General features: G+C 40.9%; 1 protein-coding gene across 4 annotated transcripts in view; it reads right to left on the minus strand.

The window, feature by feature from the left end:
- The window catches only part of CPQ (carboxypeptidase Q), a 154,203-nt gene that overhangs the window by 114,011 nt on the left and 20,713 nt on the right, over positions 1 to 19,479 (minus strand). For all 4 annotated transcript variants that reach the window (XR_004306273.2, XM_085539400.1, XM_085539399.1 and 1 more), the window contains exons 2-3: positions 17,869 to 18,325; positions 7,642 to 7,849 (exon numbers count right to left, since the gene is read on the minus strand). Coding sequence is in view for 3 of the 4 variants with exons in the window: in XM_085539400.1 (XP_085395526.1) it covers positions 7,642 to 7,849; positions 17,869 to 18,295 (635 nt within the window). In the remaining variant the exon portion in view is untranslated. The remainder of the gene's footprint in view (positions 1 to 7,641; positions 7,850 to 17,868; positions 18,326 to 19,479) is intronic.

Genomic DNA, 19,479 nt, shown 5'->3' on the forward strand with positions numbered 1-19,479 from the left:
AAAAGCCACCTGAAAATCAAAATGAGGCAATAGTAACAACTGGTTCTCTGTCACTGTGTTATGGCGATGAGCAAAGAAAGTTTACAGAGTAAAATAAATGAAGGCATCACATCCACAAGTAATACATGTAAATTCTTTTTCAGCCTTTCTGACAACCATTAGCTCCCTGGAAGTACAACTGGAACACCAGTATCCAAATTACACAGCATTACAAGCAGACAAGAAAAATCCCAGATACCAGCTGAGCATTAAATTAAATGGAAAAAAAGGTAAATTCAGTGTATTTTTTTCACTCAAGGATTAAAAAAATAGTTTGCTTTTACACTCCAAGAAATGTCTTGTGTCCCAGACATCCTTTGGAAAACATTATTTCTGGAAAGTTAAGTCAGTGAATTTCTCCCTTTAAAAGAGATCTTTCTCCATGTTTTTCCTTGACAAAAAGGAAATCTAGTTCCACCATTCTGCAAAAAAGTTATTATTATGTACTCATCAGCATCAAGGAGTCATACTCAGCTGACTTGCAGTGATGATCATGGAATCATTGAATGGTTTGAGTTGGAAGGGACCTTTAAGATCATGTAGTTCCAACCCCCTGCTATAGGCAGGGACACCTCCCTCTAGAGCAGGCTGCTCAAAGCCCCATCCAGCCTGGCCTTGAAGACCTTCAGAGAGGGGACATTCACAACCTTGCTGGGCAACTTGTTCCAGAGTCTCACTACCCTCACAGTAAAGAATTTCTTCCTGATATCTAGTCTAAATCTACCCTCTTCCAGTTTAAAGCCTTTTCTCCTGTCCTGTTGCTACATGCCATTACAGAAAGTCCATCCCCAGCTTTTCTAATGATCCCTAAGTTCATCTTCTGTGGCATACAGAAAGCATCGGCTCTGTTCATGTCCCCTTATATCACAGAAGACACGTCTCACAGATACTCTGCAAACAACTTGAAGTATCATGCAAATTACGTGACTGTTCTGGAGGTCTCACAAGGTATTTCTCTACAGCCTTTAAGTGTGAATAGAGACAGAGCTTTTGAAGTGATCCACCTGGAGTGCAAGTTTTAGATTCCATTCTAGTGAAACTAAGCCAGAAGATACATTCCATCATGTACACAGCATGGCCCAACTGCTAACATATGCTCAGCCTCCACTGTTGTACCTAAAATAATAAAGCTTTAATTGTAGTTGCTTTTTTAAAAAAAGAAAAAGTTTTTTTAATAATTAACTAATCAGGTGGGGGAAAAAAATGCTTTAAAATAAGGATTTATGTTTTGGGAGGTGTAAATATCATTAACAATCAGAAGGGGAGGAAGTTCAAACAACCAATAAAATACTTGCCCTAATTCCAAGTGAACCAGATACAAAAGTATTTCATTGACAGAAAAAAAAAAAAAAAGAAAAAAAAAAAAGCAGGTTTACAGATGAATTAAAATATATCCACACCTGCAGGCTTGAGAGCACAAGGCCAGCTTAATCAGAATCAAAGAAAAATTGAGAGGACCAAGCAGAACCACAGGAAATTAACTCACTTACCGTATCCTTACCGTAACAAGGCAAAAGCTGGAATAACTGCAGCTTCCTGGACGTACACAGTACTAAGAAAGGGAAACAAATCTCAAGAGCACCCAAGGTCCTGATGTCCCATGTACATGAAGCTTGTGCAATAGGCCAGAGAATTTTCGTGCCTGCTACTCTCCAGTCACACATCCTGCGGGCATCAATAAATCCCATTCCTGAAGGCAACCAGGAAGGCTGCATAGCTTCTGCAACCCAGATCCTGCAGTTACAAGGATGCTATCCCAGAGCAAAAGAAGGGTGTAGGAGTGTTGGGGGAATAGAGAGAAGTAAAACAAAAACTTACAAGAGCTAATAATACAAAAATCCTATTTAGTTTTGTATATATAAAACAATTTCATTGCTTTCCTTTCAGTGGGTATCAGATGCAATAAAAAAACCCAACAACATTAATTAAGCTCAAATGCCCAAGAAAATACTTTATTTTTTTTTAATTAAAGAGCCATATAGATGGCCAGTCTCATGCTTCAACAGATGATGTTACTGAAGAATAAGTGATAGCAAACCTAACTCCTATTTAGTGCGACCACGGGTTTACCTATTCATAGAAATTGCTTTATTAAATGCCCAAGCTAAAAAAAAAAAAAAAAAAAAAAGATAGCAAGCAAGAAATAGGCAGCTGCAGAGCTCCAGAAATCATTTTATGATGCAGCTTATCTTTTAGAAACGCACTAATAGCTGGTGGCCCACTCCATTTAACACAGAAGAGAGGCAGCCCTCTAGGGCACAGTGACATATCTTATCTGCTTGACTCACAGGCACTGATACAGGGAAGAGAATACAGGTCTGCTCAGCTAGATTCACACACAGCGCTGGAGGGTTGCTGAGGGACTCTCCTACGGCTCGTGAGTAGGATGGACTCAGGTCATGCTGACTCCCTTGTTAACAGAAACTGCTACCATACAGGTTGTAGCATAGTGCTTCTCTGGAGAACTTACCTGCTGAAATTCAATTCCATTTAATCATAGCCATTAAGACTACTAAGATGGCAGCAAAATCAAGTATACTGGCACACATGGTGAAAAGAGGGGCAGAAGAAGAAGGAAAGGAGCCTTTGGGGCACCTATCATAACCAGAGGGTACAGCATTTCAATGAAAACACACCAGTTTCAAAGGCCAAATGCATCTCCTTGCTAAAAGAACAATAAAAAAACAACAATGAACAGACAAATCACCCTCAAATATAAGGAAATCCTAATAAAACTCCTGTGCCATTCTGGACTTCAGAAATCTTGACAGAGAAAAAGCAGAAGTCCCCATGAAGCTCTTACTTTCCTTACACCCAGAGTATCCATGAAAGGAGGAAGCTTCACATCTGGAACCAAGGGCAGTAGACCAAGAATTAGCATTAGGAAGAGGTGATGTGGTAAAAAGTCAGTGTGCCAGCACATGAGAGCCAAGAAATGACACTGACTTTGCCAGAGCAATCAAGAAGGGAATGAATTGTTTACAAAGCGGTGAAGAATGAAAAGAAAGACAGGAAAGGAAAATGCCAGATACATTTTTGAGGGAACAATGTATATACACAAACAGTATAAATTACCATATGTGGCAAAAGCAGATAAACCAACTGGGGAGGAAAAAATGAGGAAAAGAAGAGAAAGATACAGTGTTATGATATTATCTAATCTGGTTCTCAAGGAACAGAAAGATGTTGTTACAGTCTCAGATTGATAAGAGCACATTCACACGGGACAAATGTAATGGACCACTTTAATAGTGAACGGATATCTCTTGCCTTGCCTATAGGGAGTCCTAAAAACTTACAGCCAGGAAGTAAAGGAGTAGACTTATAGCTACCTCATCACAACCACTTTTTCTAACTCTGTTTTGTAATCTGAGTATTTTTGCCATAATGTCCACCACAAACTGAGAAACACTCATCAGTTCATTGCACACAACAGCAAATATACATATTACACATTTCAAGTTGTGCAAGGACTATTAATCATAGTACAGTCAAGCTACTAAAGCCAAAAATAAAAGTCAACATCCTGGTTTCTTCAAGAAGCCAAATACTATGGATACTGTTGATTAGTTACAATAATATGTGTTATTTCAGAAGGGTCATTAAAAGTAGTTCTGTTACTCCTGACTCCTAAAATACAGATTTTTAGTGTTTTCACCACCAAATTGCCAACACCTTGGAATCTGTTACTGGGAAAAAGGTTGACATAAACATAACATTTGCAAGGAGGACAAGGCAAATTACTTGCTTGTTACTGTGACTTTCTTTCGTATATCAGAACTCACCGGTAAGGTGTCACCTATGAAGTACCAAGAGAACCATTTGACTCTGACACAAAACAGTGACAATTTCAAGACCTCTCCTAACATGACAGAACAGCTGGACTACATGGGAACAAAAACCATGTAACTACTGCTCTTTTCTAACAAACCAAGAGAGACGGTGTAGGCAATTTTATTTCTTAGTCAATTACCATTTTGTCCTAACCCTAAACAAATTCTGCCCTGGAAACTCAACAACAAAGCTCTTCACTATCACTCACGAGTTGGCATCAGCTCTAAGAGAAACAAAGCAATGTGTAAGTTCATTCTTCCTTGCCCTCATTCAGACTTGGGGTGCCTGACACCCTAAGCAGTTTTATGCTTTCTACAGCTATAGTATCATACCTTAAAGACAACTATGCTGCCCACATTATCTCTGCTCAGAGGTTCCCATCAGGATCCATAGTTTTTGCCCTTGACAGCATGGTAGCTGCTTGCCATCTCTGGACCAAGGAACAGTCAGCAAGCTGCCAGTAAGAGAACACTGATTTCATTCACTCTGGGAGCTTACCAATTCCATCCTGTCAGTAAACTTTAATAACCTGCCTTAATAAGCCTAAGAAGCTGATTTACTAGACTGTACTTCTTTTTAACCTACCAATTTTGTTCACACTGGAAGATCATCTCGAAATCACACCATGAAGAGGTTTTCATTGTTTGAGCCAGCTTAAACAGCTGCAAATAGAGTAGCAGTAGGCCCTGTTCAATATAGGTTGCAACCTTAAATACAAGCAAGCAAACAAACAAACAAAAAACCACCACATAATTAAAAGCATACTGATATAGCTGAGGGAAAACTGTGAAGTTCTGCCCTTCCACGACCTGAGGAAGGTGGGATTGTGAGTATTAGGGGGATACTTTCTTCTAATACGTTTGCTTTGGAAAGCTGCCATAATACCATTATCAGTTATTCATATATAGGTGCATATGTGTACTGGGGGCCCTCCAAAGTGAAGGTCCTGGTCAACAAAATAGTGGCGTACAAACTGGAAGAATGCAGGACTTCCTTTCACAATAGTAAGAAGCCTTTCATCAGCACTTTACCTTTCATCTCTCACCCTTCTAACTTGCTGTTCCCTCCAGCAATGCAGCATTTGCCATCAATCACTCCAAAGAGCAGGTTAGGCAAGTGGAGCCCCAGACACTGGCTGAGGAGAGGCACTGCATCCCAGCCCAATCCACAGCACAGCGTAGCTGTAGACTGACAAGGGGACACAAATAGGGAACAGAAGAAAACACAGGAGGAGGCACAGATACAGGAGAATCCATCTCCCCTGCAGCAATGCCTGTTTTCTGACAGAAACACAACACAGATCTGTGCATCAACGAGTGGCAGGAGTGACAGACTGAGCCTGAATACTTCTCTTATTACAGGGAAAAGTAGATTAACCAATTCCTCCTCTTTCCCTAAAAGAAACCCCTAAGTGAAGGTAAACATAAAGAGGACAGAAAGTACATTTCATGAAAAAAAGTGCGTCTTGGCAGCATCTAAATTTGAAATTGCTTTTGACACCTCAGCTCACAGCATAGATTAAGGATTCAATGCTTCTAAACAAACATGCATTTGGCAGCTGTCTCTCTCGTCTATTCATTCAATTCTGAAATAGCTATAATGCAGTATTCAGATCCCACAAATAGGCTTCACTACCTTGAGCCTCTGTTCCACATCTCTATAATTTCCTTTGCATGTTAAAATACATTTCCAGAAACAGGCTGGCAAACAGAAGATGCAAAGAGTAGCTTTCAAATGAATACGTCCGCAGGGTGCCAGAAATAAGAACTGGAAAGATCAGAGCTCAGATCATCTTCTGGTGTTCAGACAATAAACAGGTCATAGATTACAGTGTTCTCTGATGATAACAAATAAGGCTATTTTCAAGATACCTTTTTTTTTTTGTTTTTTTCCTACAGAACTGTCGTTTGAAACACATTTCACTTCCTGTTCAACAGCATTAAATTTATTAAAACATTGTTAGTACTAAAAAACATATTGTAAAGCGCTGCATTTGTGGAGAACTAATATCATTTGGACAGTATCTTAATTCAAAATACTTTATTTTCAAGAAAGTAATTTAAGCAGGTAATGTCAACTTCTTTAGGGGAATACAAAGCACATAAAAATGTTATCAAGCACCAACATCAGCAGCTTAGTTCGTGATCCAAGTCAGTTAGTTGACATCACTTCATTTCTCAGACTTTTTGAAGCATCAATGATGAGGCTTGCACAATTCTGATACCGCTCAGATGTGACCACTTACATTCTGACCCCAGTGGTGGACTCAAGAGTGCTTCCAAGTGCCAGCCCCAGCCACATCCCATTGTCAGCCACAAGACAGACCCAATGCTACACCACTTCTTCCTGCTTCCCAGCCTTCACTTCTATAGCAATAAAACCAAGGAGCATAGATCGAAAAGAAATCATGCCATTACCCTACCAGGACATATCTCCAGTATGGGACACACTCAGGGTCAGGGCAGCTACAGACAACGATGACTCTTCGGGTAAAGACCTAATGGGCAGCTAACAAATAATATGCACTTCTCTGAACAAACACAGACCAAACAAAATAGTATTACAAAATGCAGCACCACTTACTTTTATAAAGTTCAGTCATAGATTTGTTTGAGTTGGAAGGGACCCTGCAATGAACAAGGACAACTACAGATAGAACAGGTAGCTCAGAGCCTCGTCCAGGTTGAGCTTGAATGTCTCCAGGGATGGGGCATTCACCACATCTCCAAGCAGCTGTACTAGCATTTCACTATCCTTACTGTAAAATTCTTCAATACATCGAGTTTAAATCTTTCCTCTTGTACTCTGAAACCATTCCCCTTGTCCTATCCCAGCATACTCCAATGAACAGTCTGTCCCCTTCTTTCTTACAGCCCCCCTTCAGGCACTGAAAAGTCACTTTCAGGTTTCCCCAGAACCTTCTCTTCTCCAGGTTGAACAGCCCCATCTCTCTCAGCCTGTCCTCATAGGGAGGGTGTTCCATCCCTTGGATCATTTCTGTGCCCCTCCTCTGGACAGGCTCCAACAGGCCCAAGTTTCATAGTGTACTGGGGACTCCACACCTGGATGCAGTACTCCAGGTGAGGCCTCACCAGCACAGAGTAGAGGGGCAGGAGGATCACCTCCCTCACCCTACTGGCCACGCTTCTTTTGATGTGGCCCAAAATACAGCTGGCTTTCTGGGCTGTGGCACATTGCTGGTTCATGTCCAGCTTCCCATCCATCAATACCCATGCATCTCTTCAGTGCTGCTTTGTGTAAGGGGTTTTGTTGACAGGCAGTTAAGCTTGCCCTCTGGCATGGCTTAAACACCCAGCTACCCCTGCCTCTAACAACACAGGCTCCTGCTCAGCTTGCAGCTCAAGTTCCAGAGCGGGGGGTGGGAGACGTTTCTGGCTTATCCACAATCCTCAGTCCAGTTCTGAGCCTGCATGATCTCTCATCTCAGCCAGCAGTTTGCTGGACAAAGCCCACTGCAGGCATTAAGCTCACCAACAACTGTGTCACATTATAAAAATGTTATGCTAATAACAGTGTGTACCTGATGACCGGACTCCTCTTCATCTCATCTCTGTGCCTCAACTTGTGTTCTTCAACACAGATGAGAAATTTAAGTATAAGCTCTCAGAGTCAGAAAAGAATCTTCAGATTAAAAAAAAAGAATTATCTTACCAATGTGTAGCAACAAAAAATGCCTACCCAAAAATGCCATGTGAAGTAAAGGCTGAAATGTGAGATATAGGGAGAAAAGAAAAACGAATTGCTTACCTATGAATAGAAAATGAAGCAACGGATCTAATGAGGGATGCCACTGCTCCAACCTTAGCAGCTTCCACTGCTCCCAGTGATCTGTACCGCACAGTTTCACCGTAACTGATGAAAGGTTGGTTGTAGACAACGATCTTCCCCTTGGCCTCTTGAGCTCTTCTGTGCAGCTCATCGAATGAGGCTACCACGATGACTTCCGCTGTAATTCCTGAAAGAAAGCATTACAGTGCTTTTACAGCTTTCTTGTAACTCTCCAAAAGCCAGTTTTAACAGAAAGAAAAACATGGGCTGTACAGAACACAGGAAAGCAGGCTCAATTCCGTACTGGCAAAGGAAGACTATGTAAAAAGCATCACTGGGGCCTGGTACTAAACAGCTGCAATAGTGCCCTAAACCAGCTACATGCAGTACCACATTTGAAGGACATGAGGGAGACATGGAAGGAATTCTGTTCTCTAAATGTGATTTAGTGCCTCACCACAGTCATTAACACGTTAAAAACATTTGCAAAAGCTGCCTATGGGATTATAAGAAAGATGGAATTGCTTTGATACGTTGCTAACCAACTCTGCTTAACATCAGACACATGAAGGCATATATTTATAGACTAAAACAGATAATTATCAAATCCATAAATGAAATTAAAGCTTCACGGCTTTAAAAAAGAAAATGTTGCAGCATGTCTATAAATTAAAAAACAAAAACAAACAAGACTTTTCTTCCAAACATAGAATGGATGCCTGAAATGTTAACATTGCACATTTAACCTAAAAGCCATCAGTGAAAAACTTTAACTTAAAACAATGGTCTGGTAAGGAGTAGGGATTTGCTGAAGAAGTCAAACTATCAGATTTGAAAAAGCAAATGTTCCTCCTCAAACTGTGATATGTGAAAAGGAGTGACAAAAATACAGGAAGGTCACCTTTCATAGCATCTATATCCAGGCTCATGGCTTCTTTAAGAAGAAATTATAGCATACTTCAAACTACAGAAACTGTTACACACAAAAAATCTGGTTTCTTAAGAGCACACTGCTAGGAGGGCACAAGACACCAACTGCTGCAGGAAAGGCCGGTGGATTTTAGCTACAGGACTAACCTAGTGTGAGATGTGCAAAAATTTTAACCAAGTAACTATTCGGATCCTTAGGTTTACAAGAAGAGGCACTGAGAGCCAAAGCTGAGAATCACCTTCAAATTCTACTTCGTTGTTGGCAGGTAGGCGAGAGTGCTAACAGACTCCAGCTGTGTCTACTGAACTGGAGGTCCCAATGCCTACTAAGGAGCATCCCTCTGACAGAATCATTCTGCAGATGGAACCATGCCACTGGAAATAGAGCCAGCTATCTGCAAAATCTCATTTCTCACAAGAAAATTCAAGGTCTCAGTAGGCTGATGCTGCAATCTGTGTCTTATACTAGCTCCCACTGCAGCTGAGTTGCTCATCCCAATGCTCCACTTGGGTCACACAGCATTGCACTGGGAGGACAGACATTGCATTGCAGCCTGTTCAGCAAGGGAAGCAAGGAATGTAAGTGGTGTTGGCACTGCTTTGCTGCATTAATGAACAAATATCCACTCTGGGTGGTTTTTAGAGAATGCCACAGGCAGTCAGCAACTATCTATAATATCTAAGAAGTGTCAGGAACCAGCACATTTACCACCCTGCCCTGCCAGCAGGCCCGGAGTTCATGTAGGGTGCTTTTTGGGAGTTAAAGTCAAGGATTAGATCTGCAGCCTCCAGCCCAGGGTCTCTGTTTCTCAGTGTTCCCAAAGCAGCTAAATAAAGCCATCCTTTGACAAAATAAAACAAAGGTTTTCTCTGCAAGTTTAACTTAAATGGCAGCAAGTTATATATAAAGCATCTATTACAGCACCTTCCATGACAAAACAGAGTTCACTGGTGTAACTTCTGACTAATCCAATGTCTCATTCGCATTTTAGCCCCATTTGATTCCATTTCACTCTCATCTATTAAAGCCACAAGAACAATGTTTAGTTTAAATACATATGTGAGCACACACATAAAGCCCCCCAAGACTTCCAGTGTGAAGGCAGAAATGGAAAAAAAAGGCCCAACAGTTTTTCTTAAAGGAGAATGGATTGCTCCTTATAGAAAAGAGAAGTGTCTCACCTCACCAAGCCTTTAACCAAACCAATCAAACTCTTCTTGCATCTCCTACTGCTCCAGCTCGGCTCCCCATCCCTAATGCTCTTCTATCCCTTCCTCACTACTGTCATCACCTGATCCGGAGCTTGTCAGTGTGTTAGTGAACAGAACGTTCAGAAAACCTATTTAAGGAGGGAGCTGAACTGCCTGCTTACTTAGGCAAAATACGGATTATAACCTGCACGGTCCAAGAGATGAAAGACATTTGGGAATTAGGTAAGTAAACCACATGAAGCCTAGAAGAAAGAACTCTGAACATGACAGATTTGGCTGACGGCATGAAGCTGAAGCCTACTTAGTTCTTGCCGTGTGAAATACTTGTTGGGTTGGCCAGTGAGCAGAAGCATCTGCATAGTGCTACCGATTTCCTTTCATTTCTCACATTAACCAGTAAACTGCACCATGCCATTTCTGAGAACTGAGGTACAGGAAAAATGTTAATGACAGGAACTAGCAATGAACTGAAGTACTACAGTCTTCTGTACACAGAAGTGTATGTTTGTATCTGAACACTTGGCTAAGCCACAATGTTGGTCCTACTGCCAATTGAAATAAATGGCGCTGCATGTATTAGCAAGGTCTGAAATTCTTCCCAGGCAGAAGGTAGGTGAGATGGATTACAGTTACTCTTGATTAGCTGCAGAAAGTCCAATGATACGTATTCTAAAAAAGCACCCATAAGTCAGCTATCTGTGCTGCTGCCATACGTCACAAGCCTGACTTCTTGGCATGAATAGTTCTATCAGGACAGCCATTGTCCCAGCACCTGCTTACCTGCCAGCAATGATGCTAGAACTAGATTAGTTCAAAGGGAATCTCCCAAGAAGCAACTTATTCTCTTCAAGATTAAATGCACCGAGAAGTTAAGAAATTTTAGTACCTGGAGTTATGCACCTGTCTATATTAGTAACAGGTTTCAAAGAAGAGCAAGAAAAAAGATAAAATCCATCCTATAATTGTGTTTTAAAAACTGATGAATTCCTATTGGAACAACTCAATGAAAACCTCACACAGAACACTGCTGACATTCTTGGCCACGGCAGGGCAAGACATGGCAAGATTTTAATGTATCGAGCATCATGAATTTCTCAGATTTGAGAATCCAGTCTCTGTTTTTATTTATTACTATCCTACAGTTCTTAACTGCATACAAATTTGACCCAGTTAGTTACTATGGGATGCTGTATTAAAATAGAAGAATTTAGAGAAGTCAGAAAGAAGTATTATTTGCATACTGTTTAATCTTCCTGGATAGTAAACTGCTGATTACTCAATTAAGGCCTACATTACTGTCTTTTTTCTTCCCCTGGTTTCATTTTTGTCATCTACATGAAAAGAAACAGTCCTCCGGGAATCTAGTTACAAATATAATTGCAGTTATCATTCAACATATTTTTTAATAACAGCAAATGAGCCACTGATCCATACATACTTCTATACTTCATTAATTCACACTGTATGTGAATAAGAATTCCAAATTCTCTTACATATCACGCAGTGGAACCGTGATGCTGCTGATCAATATTGCTGGTACTTCCATTGCCAAGTAAATACCCTGATGGACAGGGCAATTTTTGCTTAAAACAATTAAAATACATTATTCCCAGGTCTAGACACAACAAATTTGGATAAGACACCAATCAAATCTCCACTAAACATCCCTGCGTGTTATGCACTGAGAATAAGTAAACAAATACTGCCTAAAATCCCAACACAAAAACACTAAATACTGCCAGTTTCTCTGATAAAGGTCGAGATGTTTAACCTGGACAAGAATGCATCTGAAACACGTCCCAAACTCTGAAGCCACGGCAGCAGGAGGAACCACTGCCTCCACTGCCACCAAAACCATTAGGACACCTCAACCAGGATAACAGGATGCTTCTTCATGGTAGGAAGTAGACAAAGAAAGAATAGGAGCAGCAGCACATCACAGCATGTGAATCCCCCCTGAAGACAGTGATGCTGCTGATGCCTTTGTTTCTTTTCCACCGCCACTCTTCCTCAGATTTCTCCATTTGCACCTCATCCCACTCACAAAGCTGATGAAGGAACCAGAAATCTGCTCCATCAAGGTATGTTGAAATCCAGGTTGATTTTACCTATTAGAAGTCTCAAGTTTTTGTGACTGGCTGATTGAGTTATACTTCTGGAGTTGGGGGGGAAATTGTTGAAACAGAAGAAGTTTTTTCAGTAGAAGAGTGAAACGGCAAATTTAGTGTTGAAAAATAAATTGGGTAAGGGACTCGCCAAGATATACTATCAAGGCTTAGCAACCTCTAAAATCAGCCCAGAAAACATTTTCCCCCTCAACTATGTCTTACTTCTTCAATGTTTGACCTTTATCTTAAGGTCTGAGGTCTTTTTTCTTCCTGTTTATGCCAAACCAACCACAAAAGGACCCTGCTCCAGACTGGTTTGTTTTGTGCTTTACTAGAAGAAAGAACCGACTCTCTCCTTTGTGTGCATTTGCCAGAACACAGAAGAAGCAAAGCAAAAACCTCTGCTTTGGTGTAATTTCTAAAGTAAACAAAAGTAAAACTATTTCTCAGTGGCACTCCATGTACAGCGTACTTAACCTCGTCATATTAAATGCCTAGGAGAAGACTTTCTTGCATTCCTGTGTGAAGCAAAGGATTACACAAAGTTGTCACTCAGCAAGGGGGCCTGTGCCAAATGCTTTCCAATGGAACAGCTTTCAATGAAGAATTAACTCGTATATGCAATTCTATAATTGTAAGCTATGAATAAGAGCTAGCATCCATCACATTTTTACATATTTTTATAAGCATGTTGCTTTTGAGCTTTCTCCAGGAAGCAGTTCAGCTTGCCCCAAAGGTTCCATAAAATTCAACAAAATATTCAGAAAAACAAACCCAAATTCTGGGTCTACTCATCAAACTAAGGTTTGGTGTCTGACTAAAGCAAATGAAAGATTCACATCATCACATTTTTTTCCTCCCTCAAAAGCCATTAGCTCTGACTGAAAACTTAAAATACTCTTTACACCAAGCAACGTTCTTACTCCATCAACACATATCAACGTGTTGAAAACAATTGTAATATGAAGAAAAGACCAAATAATTTAAGGCAAACTGTGAAATGAAGAGGAGGGGTATTATCAAGTAATATTATTCTGCAAAATATGAATATGCTTTTGGAAAATGTGATCTCACCTACTCTGTGGAACAGAAAACAGAATTACTTCACAAAACTAAAATTACATGGGAGAGTTATCCAAAAGGATGAGGCTCTTCAGTTCTGTTGCACAGCACAGAGACTAAATACATTACTCAGTTCTCTAGGTAGACACAGAGAAAAATAAACATTATATAGCACTTACATTTTCAACAAATATGACTTACAATTTCCAGCAAGTACTGGATCTTACCACAGCAGTGTGGTTTCAATAATATTAAGCTTACTGTGCAGCAGTAAATCCTGTTACAAGAGGGCCATGCTTGACACCCAGCACGATGCCCTTGAAGACAGTGAAGTGGGACAGCACGAGGTACTGTTAGAGCAGCACTGCAGCAGCTGGTGTTCCCAGGACAGCCCTGAAAAGGACATGGGCTTGCTAAACAGCCTGCATGGAGTCATGCAGGACCCAGAAAAAACAGCTGCTGAACATGCCCTACTCCAAGTAAGGAAGGAGCACTGAGAGCAACCCTTCCCTTATGAGACAGACAGATGCCAGTCACTGCAGGCCATTCCCTGGGAGTGAAGTTGTAGCACCCTTCTGTACACACATTTCCCATGCATTCAGAATACATCACTAGTATGAGGTAAGAGACTCAGCCTGGGCTTTCCAGCTGCCCAGAAAGCACCTTAAGTACAATGACACCATAAAGAGTCATGATCTGAAGATTGATTTTTCTGCTGCTACTAGTCTGTACAGTTCACAGAATCACAGAATCACAGAATCACAGAATTACCCGGGTTGGAAGGGACCTCAAGGATCATGTAGTTCCAACCCCCCTGCCTAGCAGGGCCACCAAACATACACATTTACTAGATCAGGTTGCCCATGGCCCCGTCCAACCTGGTCTTGAACACCTCCAAGGATGGGGCATCCACAACCTCACTGGGCAGCCTGTTCCAGGACCTAACCACCCTTCTAGTAAAGAACTTTCCCCTAACATCCAACCTAAATCTTCCCTCCTTCAACTTAAAACCATTTCCCCTAGTTCACATGCATATCCATTAAAGCACAGACTGGAACTCACGTCCTTCCCAGACAGCATGCTCACCCCAAACCACAGAGCTACTCCCACTCTCTAAATCTTCAAAATGCCACCAGCCCAACTTCAGTTCCAGATGCCAGGCTGCTGAACAGCACAGCACCAGAAGTCCTTAATGGAGTTTCTACATTCCAAGAATAACAGCAGTGTTATTATCACAGTGTTGCTCTAAGTAATAAATAAAAAAAAGCAATCCAGGCATCCAAGACTTAGTCTCTTGGTCTCAAAACATGAATCAATTGCACCCCACGCACTGAAAAATGGGGATCCACTGAAGATGGAAGTAGAGCTTTGTTCAATTTCCTAATACATTTCACCACTGAGAACTGAAACAAGAGGATTCAGAGCACTGGGGGAAGCTACCTCAGACAAGACTGAGGCCAGATCACAGCTTTCAGCAGCATCCCTGGCTTAAAAAGACTGAGCCTATGGCAACTATATGCTCTTAACAGCTTCATGACACATTATCATCCCTATTTTATAAACAACAGCCTGGAATTAAATTCTTATTATGTAAATGGCAAAACTCCCACTACCTTCTGTAAGAGCAAGACTGGACCAAATGTTGTTGATAGTTAAACAAAAAAATCCCATAACTCTTAACAAACAAACTAGGAAAAAGTCTGCCAAGGTATCATTTTTACATTCACCTAATTTCAGTTTCACTGCTACAAACAGTACAGAGAAACCAGAGGATGCTCCTTTCTAGGAGAGGCATTTAGGGCAGGACACATTATTCTCCTTGTCAGTAGTTCTTTAAAATCTCAGGGTCAGACAAGCATCAGGAAAAATAAAGTGCATTTTAAAACACATGAAAAAAAAAATATGATTTCTTTGATACTTTATGGTCAAACATCTGCTAAACTACTATTTTTCCTCAATTACAGGATACTCAAAGCAACAATTATATTTGTTTTGCTCAAAATTTTGGGGATATAATCAGCACTACCAGAAATCAACACAACCTCTATATATATATCTGTATGTTTTGCCAGTGCTGAAACACTGGAAATGAGACAAGGACATTGACTAAATATGGTAAACCTCTAGTTTCTCAGCCTCCTAAACTGAGCACTTTCTAACATTTAATCCTGTCTGTAACCTAGGAATACATTTCCTTGAGGTGGTAACCACTTTCAGTCCTTGCTGACTTCTACAAATCCAGGTCACTCTGCATTTCATGTTTCTTTTCTCCCTAACACTATGACAAGCATGAAAGTACCTCCCTCACTGTAACAAGGTCAAAGGAAGAAAAAACTTTCTCTTTGACCCAACATCTTCAAATCTTGGGATACATTAAAAGGGAATAGAGCTTTTTTTTCCTCTTAAATAAAAATTATAATCTTTCCTGCCCTGCCCTTTTTGTTGAGTAAATCAGACTGAATCTGGGAATTTGACATCTTGCCCATAGTCCTGAAAAAGACAGAGAAACATGGATTTTATCCATGAGATCGCAAGGTCCCAAGAAGCATCTTGCACATCACATCTGTCTTAGCCTCTAGTTAGACAAGCAGCTCTGTGTCAAACTCATACTTGGGCCAAAGTGGGTAAATCCAAGCAAATCCAAGAAATGGGCAAAGTTCTGTCCATGTCCCATATGCTTTTCAGTCCCAAAGGTGTGGGTTAGATAGAACACCAGCAGGAAGTGAAACACCCCTTTTATCCAGGAGCCAACGCTGGCTCAATGTCCAAGGCTAAAATACTACTGCTACTGAGGGCTTCCTGATTCTTTCTCCAAGTGTTGTGCCTTTTTTTTTCCATACATTTGCAGCATACACTGAAATGGAAAGTGAGCAAACTTAGCATGTGCTCTGGCTATTTGGTTACTCTTAGGAAAGATAAGTTTGAATTTCCAGAGACAGAAGGGAAAATGAATCCTCTCTTTCCAACATGGGAAGCCAGGCTTCTAACCACTGTTACGGTACTGCCATTTCAATAAAGAGCCCTTCAGACAGCTAGCTCTGGGAGCAGAGCTCCAAAAACAGCCGGAGGGGCACTCAGGAATGATGGAGTCCAGTATGAAACACTCAATACACATGAAGAGAAGCAGCTTTTAAAACTTCTGCCAGTGCTTCCTACTTTCTTAGCTCATCAGCTCTCATGACTGGTGGCACATAAAAAAATAGGGGGAATACAGAATATGGCTGAGAGGATGTAAAAGCAAGAAACAGTCCCTTGAGCCTACCACAGGGCAGGGAGTCATCTCCTCCTGCCTTCACACTGACTCTGAAGGACAAAGTTCAGCAGTGCTGTCCTCTGGTGTCAGCAGGGATCAGCAGTGCCAAGGAAGGGCTCTGTCAAGGCTTCACAGACATCATTTTGAGCACTGAGATATCTGAAACATATCCCCATGTGAATATGGTGATTTAAACACACAACAACCCTTAAGCTAACACCTAACACCTTTGGGATCACCTGTACAGTTCCCAGAGTACAGGCACTAATGGCCAGACCAAAGAGCAGCCATCTTACAGCTAATACTCAGTGTCCTCCTGGCACAACCAAGCATGGCTGATCTGCACGACCTCACTCTGCGCAGAAACAGCAAAGCTATGCCAGCAGAATCAGCATTAAACATCTTGTATCAAGTTGCATTATTTTGATTACAAGATGACTCACGTTCCCACAGCTTCTTGGCTAAAACAAGAGAAATCAGATATTCCCTGACTGAGGGAAATGGTTCAAATATTTTAAATGCACTGTATGGCAGTCTTCTATCCCTGTTTCTCAAGAAGAGAGCAGAGTGACAATCACTGGTTGAAGCAGAAGGATCTGGGAATAAATTCCTCAGAAGCAATGAAGCAGCGGTGTTAAAAAGCTTAAATATATGATTTTCATGGCATGATCAAGATGAGATGCGCTTTAGGGCCTACTGTCAGTTTGAGGGCACTCGGCCCTCAGGGGTTACAGGGGGGGCTGGTGAGCTTTCGGGCATGGCAACCTACCACAGCTCACACACAGCAAGAGGAGGGCAGAAAAAATCTCAAGAACCACGAACAGTAGGGTAGGTTTTAAGTGAAAAACAAGTCATTTCCTCAAGAGAATTCCACCACACGTAAGAAGTTGTCACAGAATCACAGAATCAAAGGGGTTGGAAGGGACCTCCAGAGATAATGGAGTCCAACCCCCCTGCCAAAGCAGGTTCCCTACACCAGGTTGCACAGGTAGGTGTCCAGGTGGGTCTTGAATATCTCCAGAGAAGGAGACTCCACAACCCCCCTGTCTGCTCTTTGGAAGAGAACTGATTATCATCCAGCTTTCTCACACCAATATCTACATCTCTTCAGAAATATGGCTGATCTCGAAGGTAAGAAAAAAGGTGAGGAAGAAAGACGATGCTGTATTTCTACCAGTAGAAACCAGCTCTGAAAACAATCTTCAATCATCAGTGTATCAAATGTACAATTTGTAAGAAAATTATGAGTATAATGTCACATTTTATGTCCTAAATTTCTTTCCTTATAAAGGAACATGATAGCATTTGAAGCCACCTAGGAGTAAGTCTATTGTTATTTATGCAGAACGGAAGAAGCAATGAGGAACCTCAGCAGAGGAGCAGGATGTTTGCAAACAAGTTTTCATGTTAAAGAAAAGGGTATGGATTTAAATGAGGGTCAGGATTCAAGTGGAATTTTACAGCTCCATTCAACCAAACTGAACCTAATCAAACTGCACCACAACCATGTCAGGCGTAGAAGTACTTGATGAATTAGCATTTTGTCTTGCAGAACCATGCAAGCGGGAATCAAACTTTAGTTTGTCCATTGAGAGAAAGTACTTTTAGAGGTATGATACAGTTTGGTGTTAAAAGAATTACCTTCTGGAGGAGTTGCAACACTGCTCCCAAGTCCCAAAATAGCAATACTGTGATTCCTTGGTTCCAGCATCATGGCAAACTCTTCTCCTCTTTCCCAGTGAGGTACTTTCACAGGTTCTAGGTGCACATTCTCCAGCCCATCTTTCTGCAGGGCACTGTACATATACTTGATGGCTGCATCTAGATTTTTGGAACCACTTAGTCTAGGTCCTATGGTATCAGCAAAAACAGCTAATCTTTCATAAGATCTGTTCTGAGCTTTTCCATAAACAGCAAGATCAATAATAGCTTTAGCAATATCATTATAGCCAGCTATCTCATTTCTGATGCCTTCAAATGTTTTTGGGTAACTGCCATCTCTGCTCAAAGACTTGCCAGCACATTGTGGCAATAAGTTCATGAAAAATATTAACAACAGGTACTTCATTCTTTCTCTCTTTTCTTCTCCGCAGATGTCCTGTTGGAAGAGAGAAAAAGAATATTTAAAGATTATACAGTTATCAGCAATAGTGTCCCTTGTTATTTGGATTGGCAGACAAACCAAAATGAAAAGTAATCAGTTCATCATGAAAATGCTTTGATCAGAACTGTCAGGAAAGCAAAATCAACTTGTGGACACAATTATTGAAAACAAATGAAAAAGATACTTAGACAACTGGACACAACTTTTGTTGTGGTCTTCAGAAATGCCTGTGGAATGCAGCATCTCTTTAAACCATTGTATCCTTCACTGAATAAAAACCCTGAGCTGCTCTCATCCAATAAGAGCTCTGTAGCTCCTTTCTGCTAGAAGCAGGATTTGCCAGAAGTGCTGAATTCAATGTCTCCAAACAAAACATCTGGACAAAAATATTTCTTAAACCATTCATGAATAAAATTGCTTCTTAATCTCTATCTTCATAACCAGGAAAGCACTTTCTCTCATGCTAGAAATACATCAGAGAAATTTAGGGCCAATGAGCCCATAAGGAAATTATTAACTTCTTCACTGCACAAACGCATGATTACCAGAGAAACCAAACATTTTATTAACAGGTTTATCAGTTAAGGAGTGACTTCCCACAACCACACTGCAGAGAGGAGCAGTGCAAGAGGTGCTAGAGCCTAACATTAACCTTTATTCTACAAAGACGTTTTACTTGGAAACAATTTCTCTACAAACAACAAATGAGTAATTAGTTGAACAACATGGATAACAACACATGACAACTGTACTGAAGCCTTCCACCATCCCCACTCTGAATGACCTAAACAGAGAAATTACTTTCCCATCTACACTTGTTACAGTGAAACATGAATAGCCGAACTCATTTTCTCACCATGTTCACTCTGGATCATTTTCCAGCATTTGCTAAAAATAAAAAGAAGCCTTTGAAACAATGAAGACACCTGAACACACAGTGAATTCTGACATCACATCTAATATATGTCTCGTCTCATTTCCTCCCCTGTCCTCTATTAGCTTCAGTGTATCTAAATATCCACCTAGAAATCTTTGTGAGCTTATAAGAGAGCAAGCGAGCCTATAAGAGAGCAAGTTCAATAGCAGTTTGAGCAATACATGAATATTAAACTGTTCTCTTGAACTACACAAATGGCTCCTAAACTTGA

This window comes from Coturnix japonica, chromosome 2 (genome assembly GCF_054131305.1).
Source record: "Coturnix japonica strain WE chromosome 2, WE-NBRP24, whole genome shotgun sequence".
In the NCBI taxonomy this organism is placed as follows: Eukaryota; Metazoa; Chordata; class Aves; order Galliformes; family Phasianidae; genus Coturnix; species Coturnix japonica.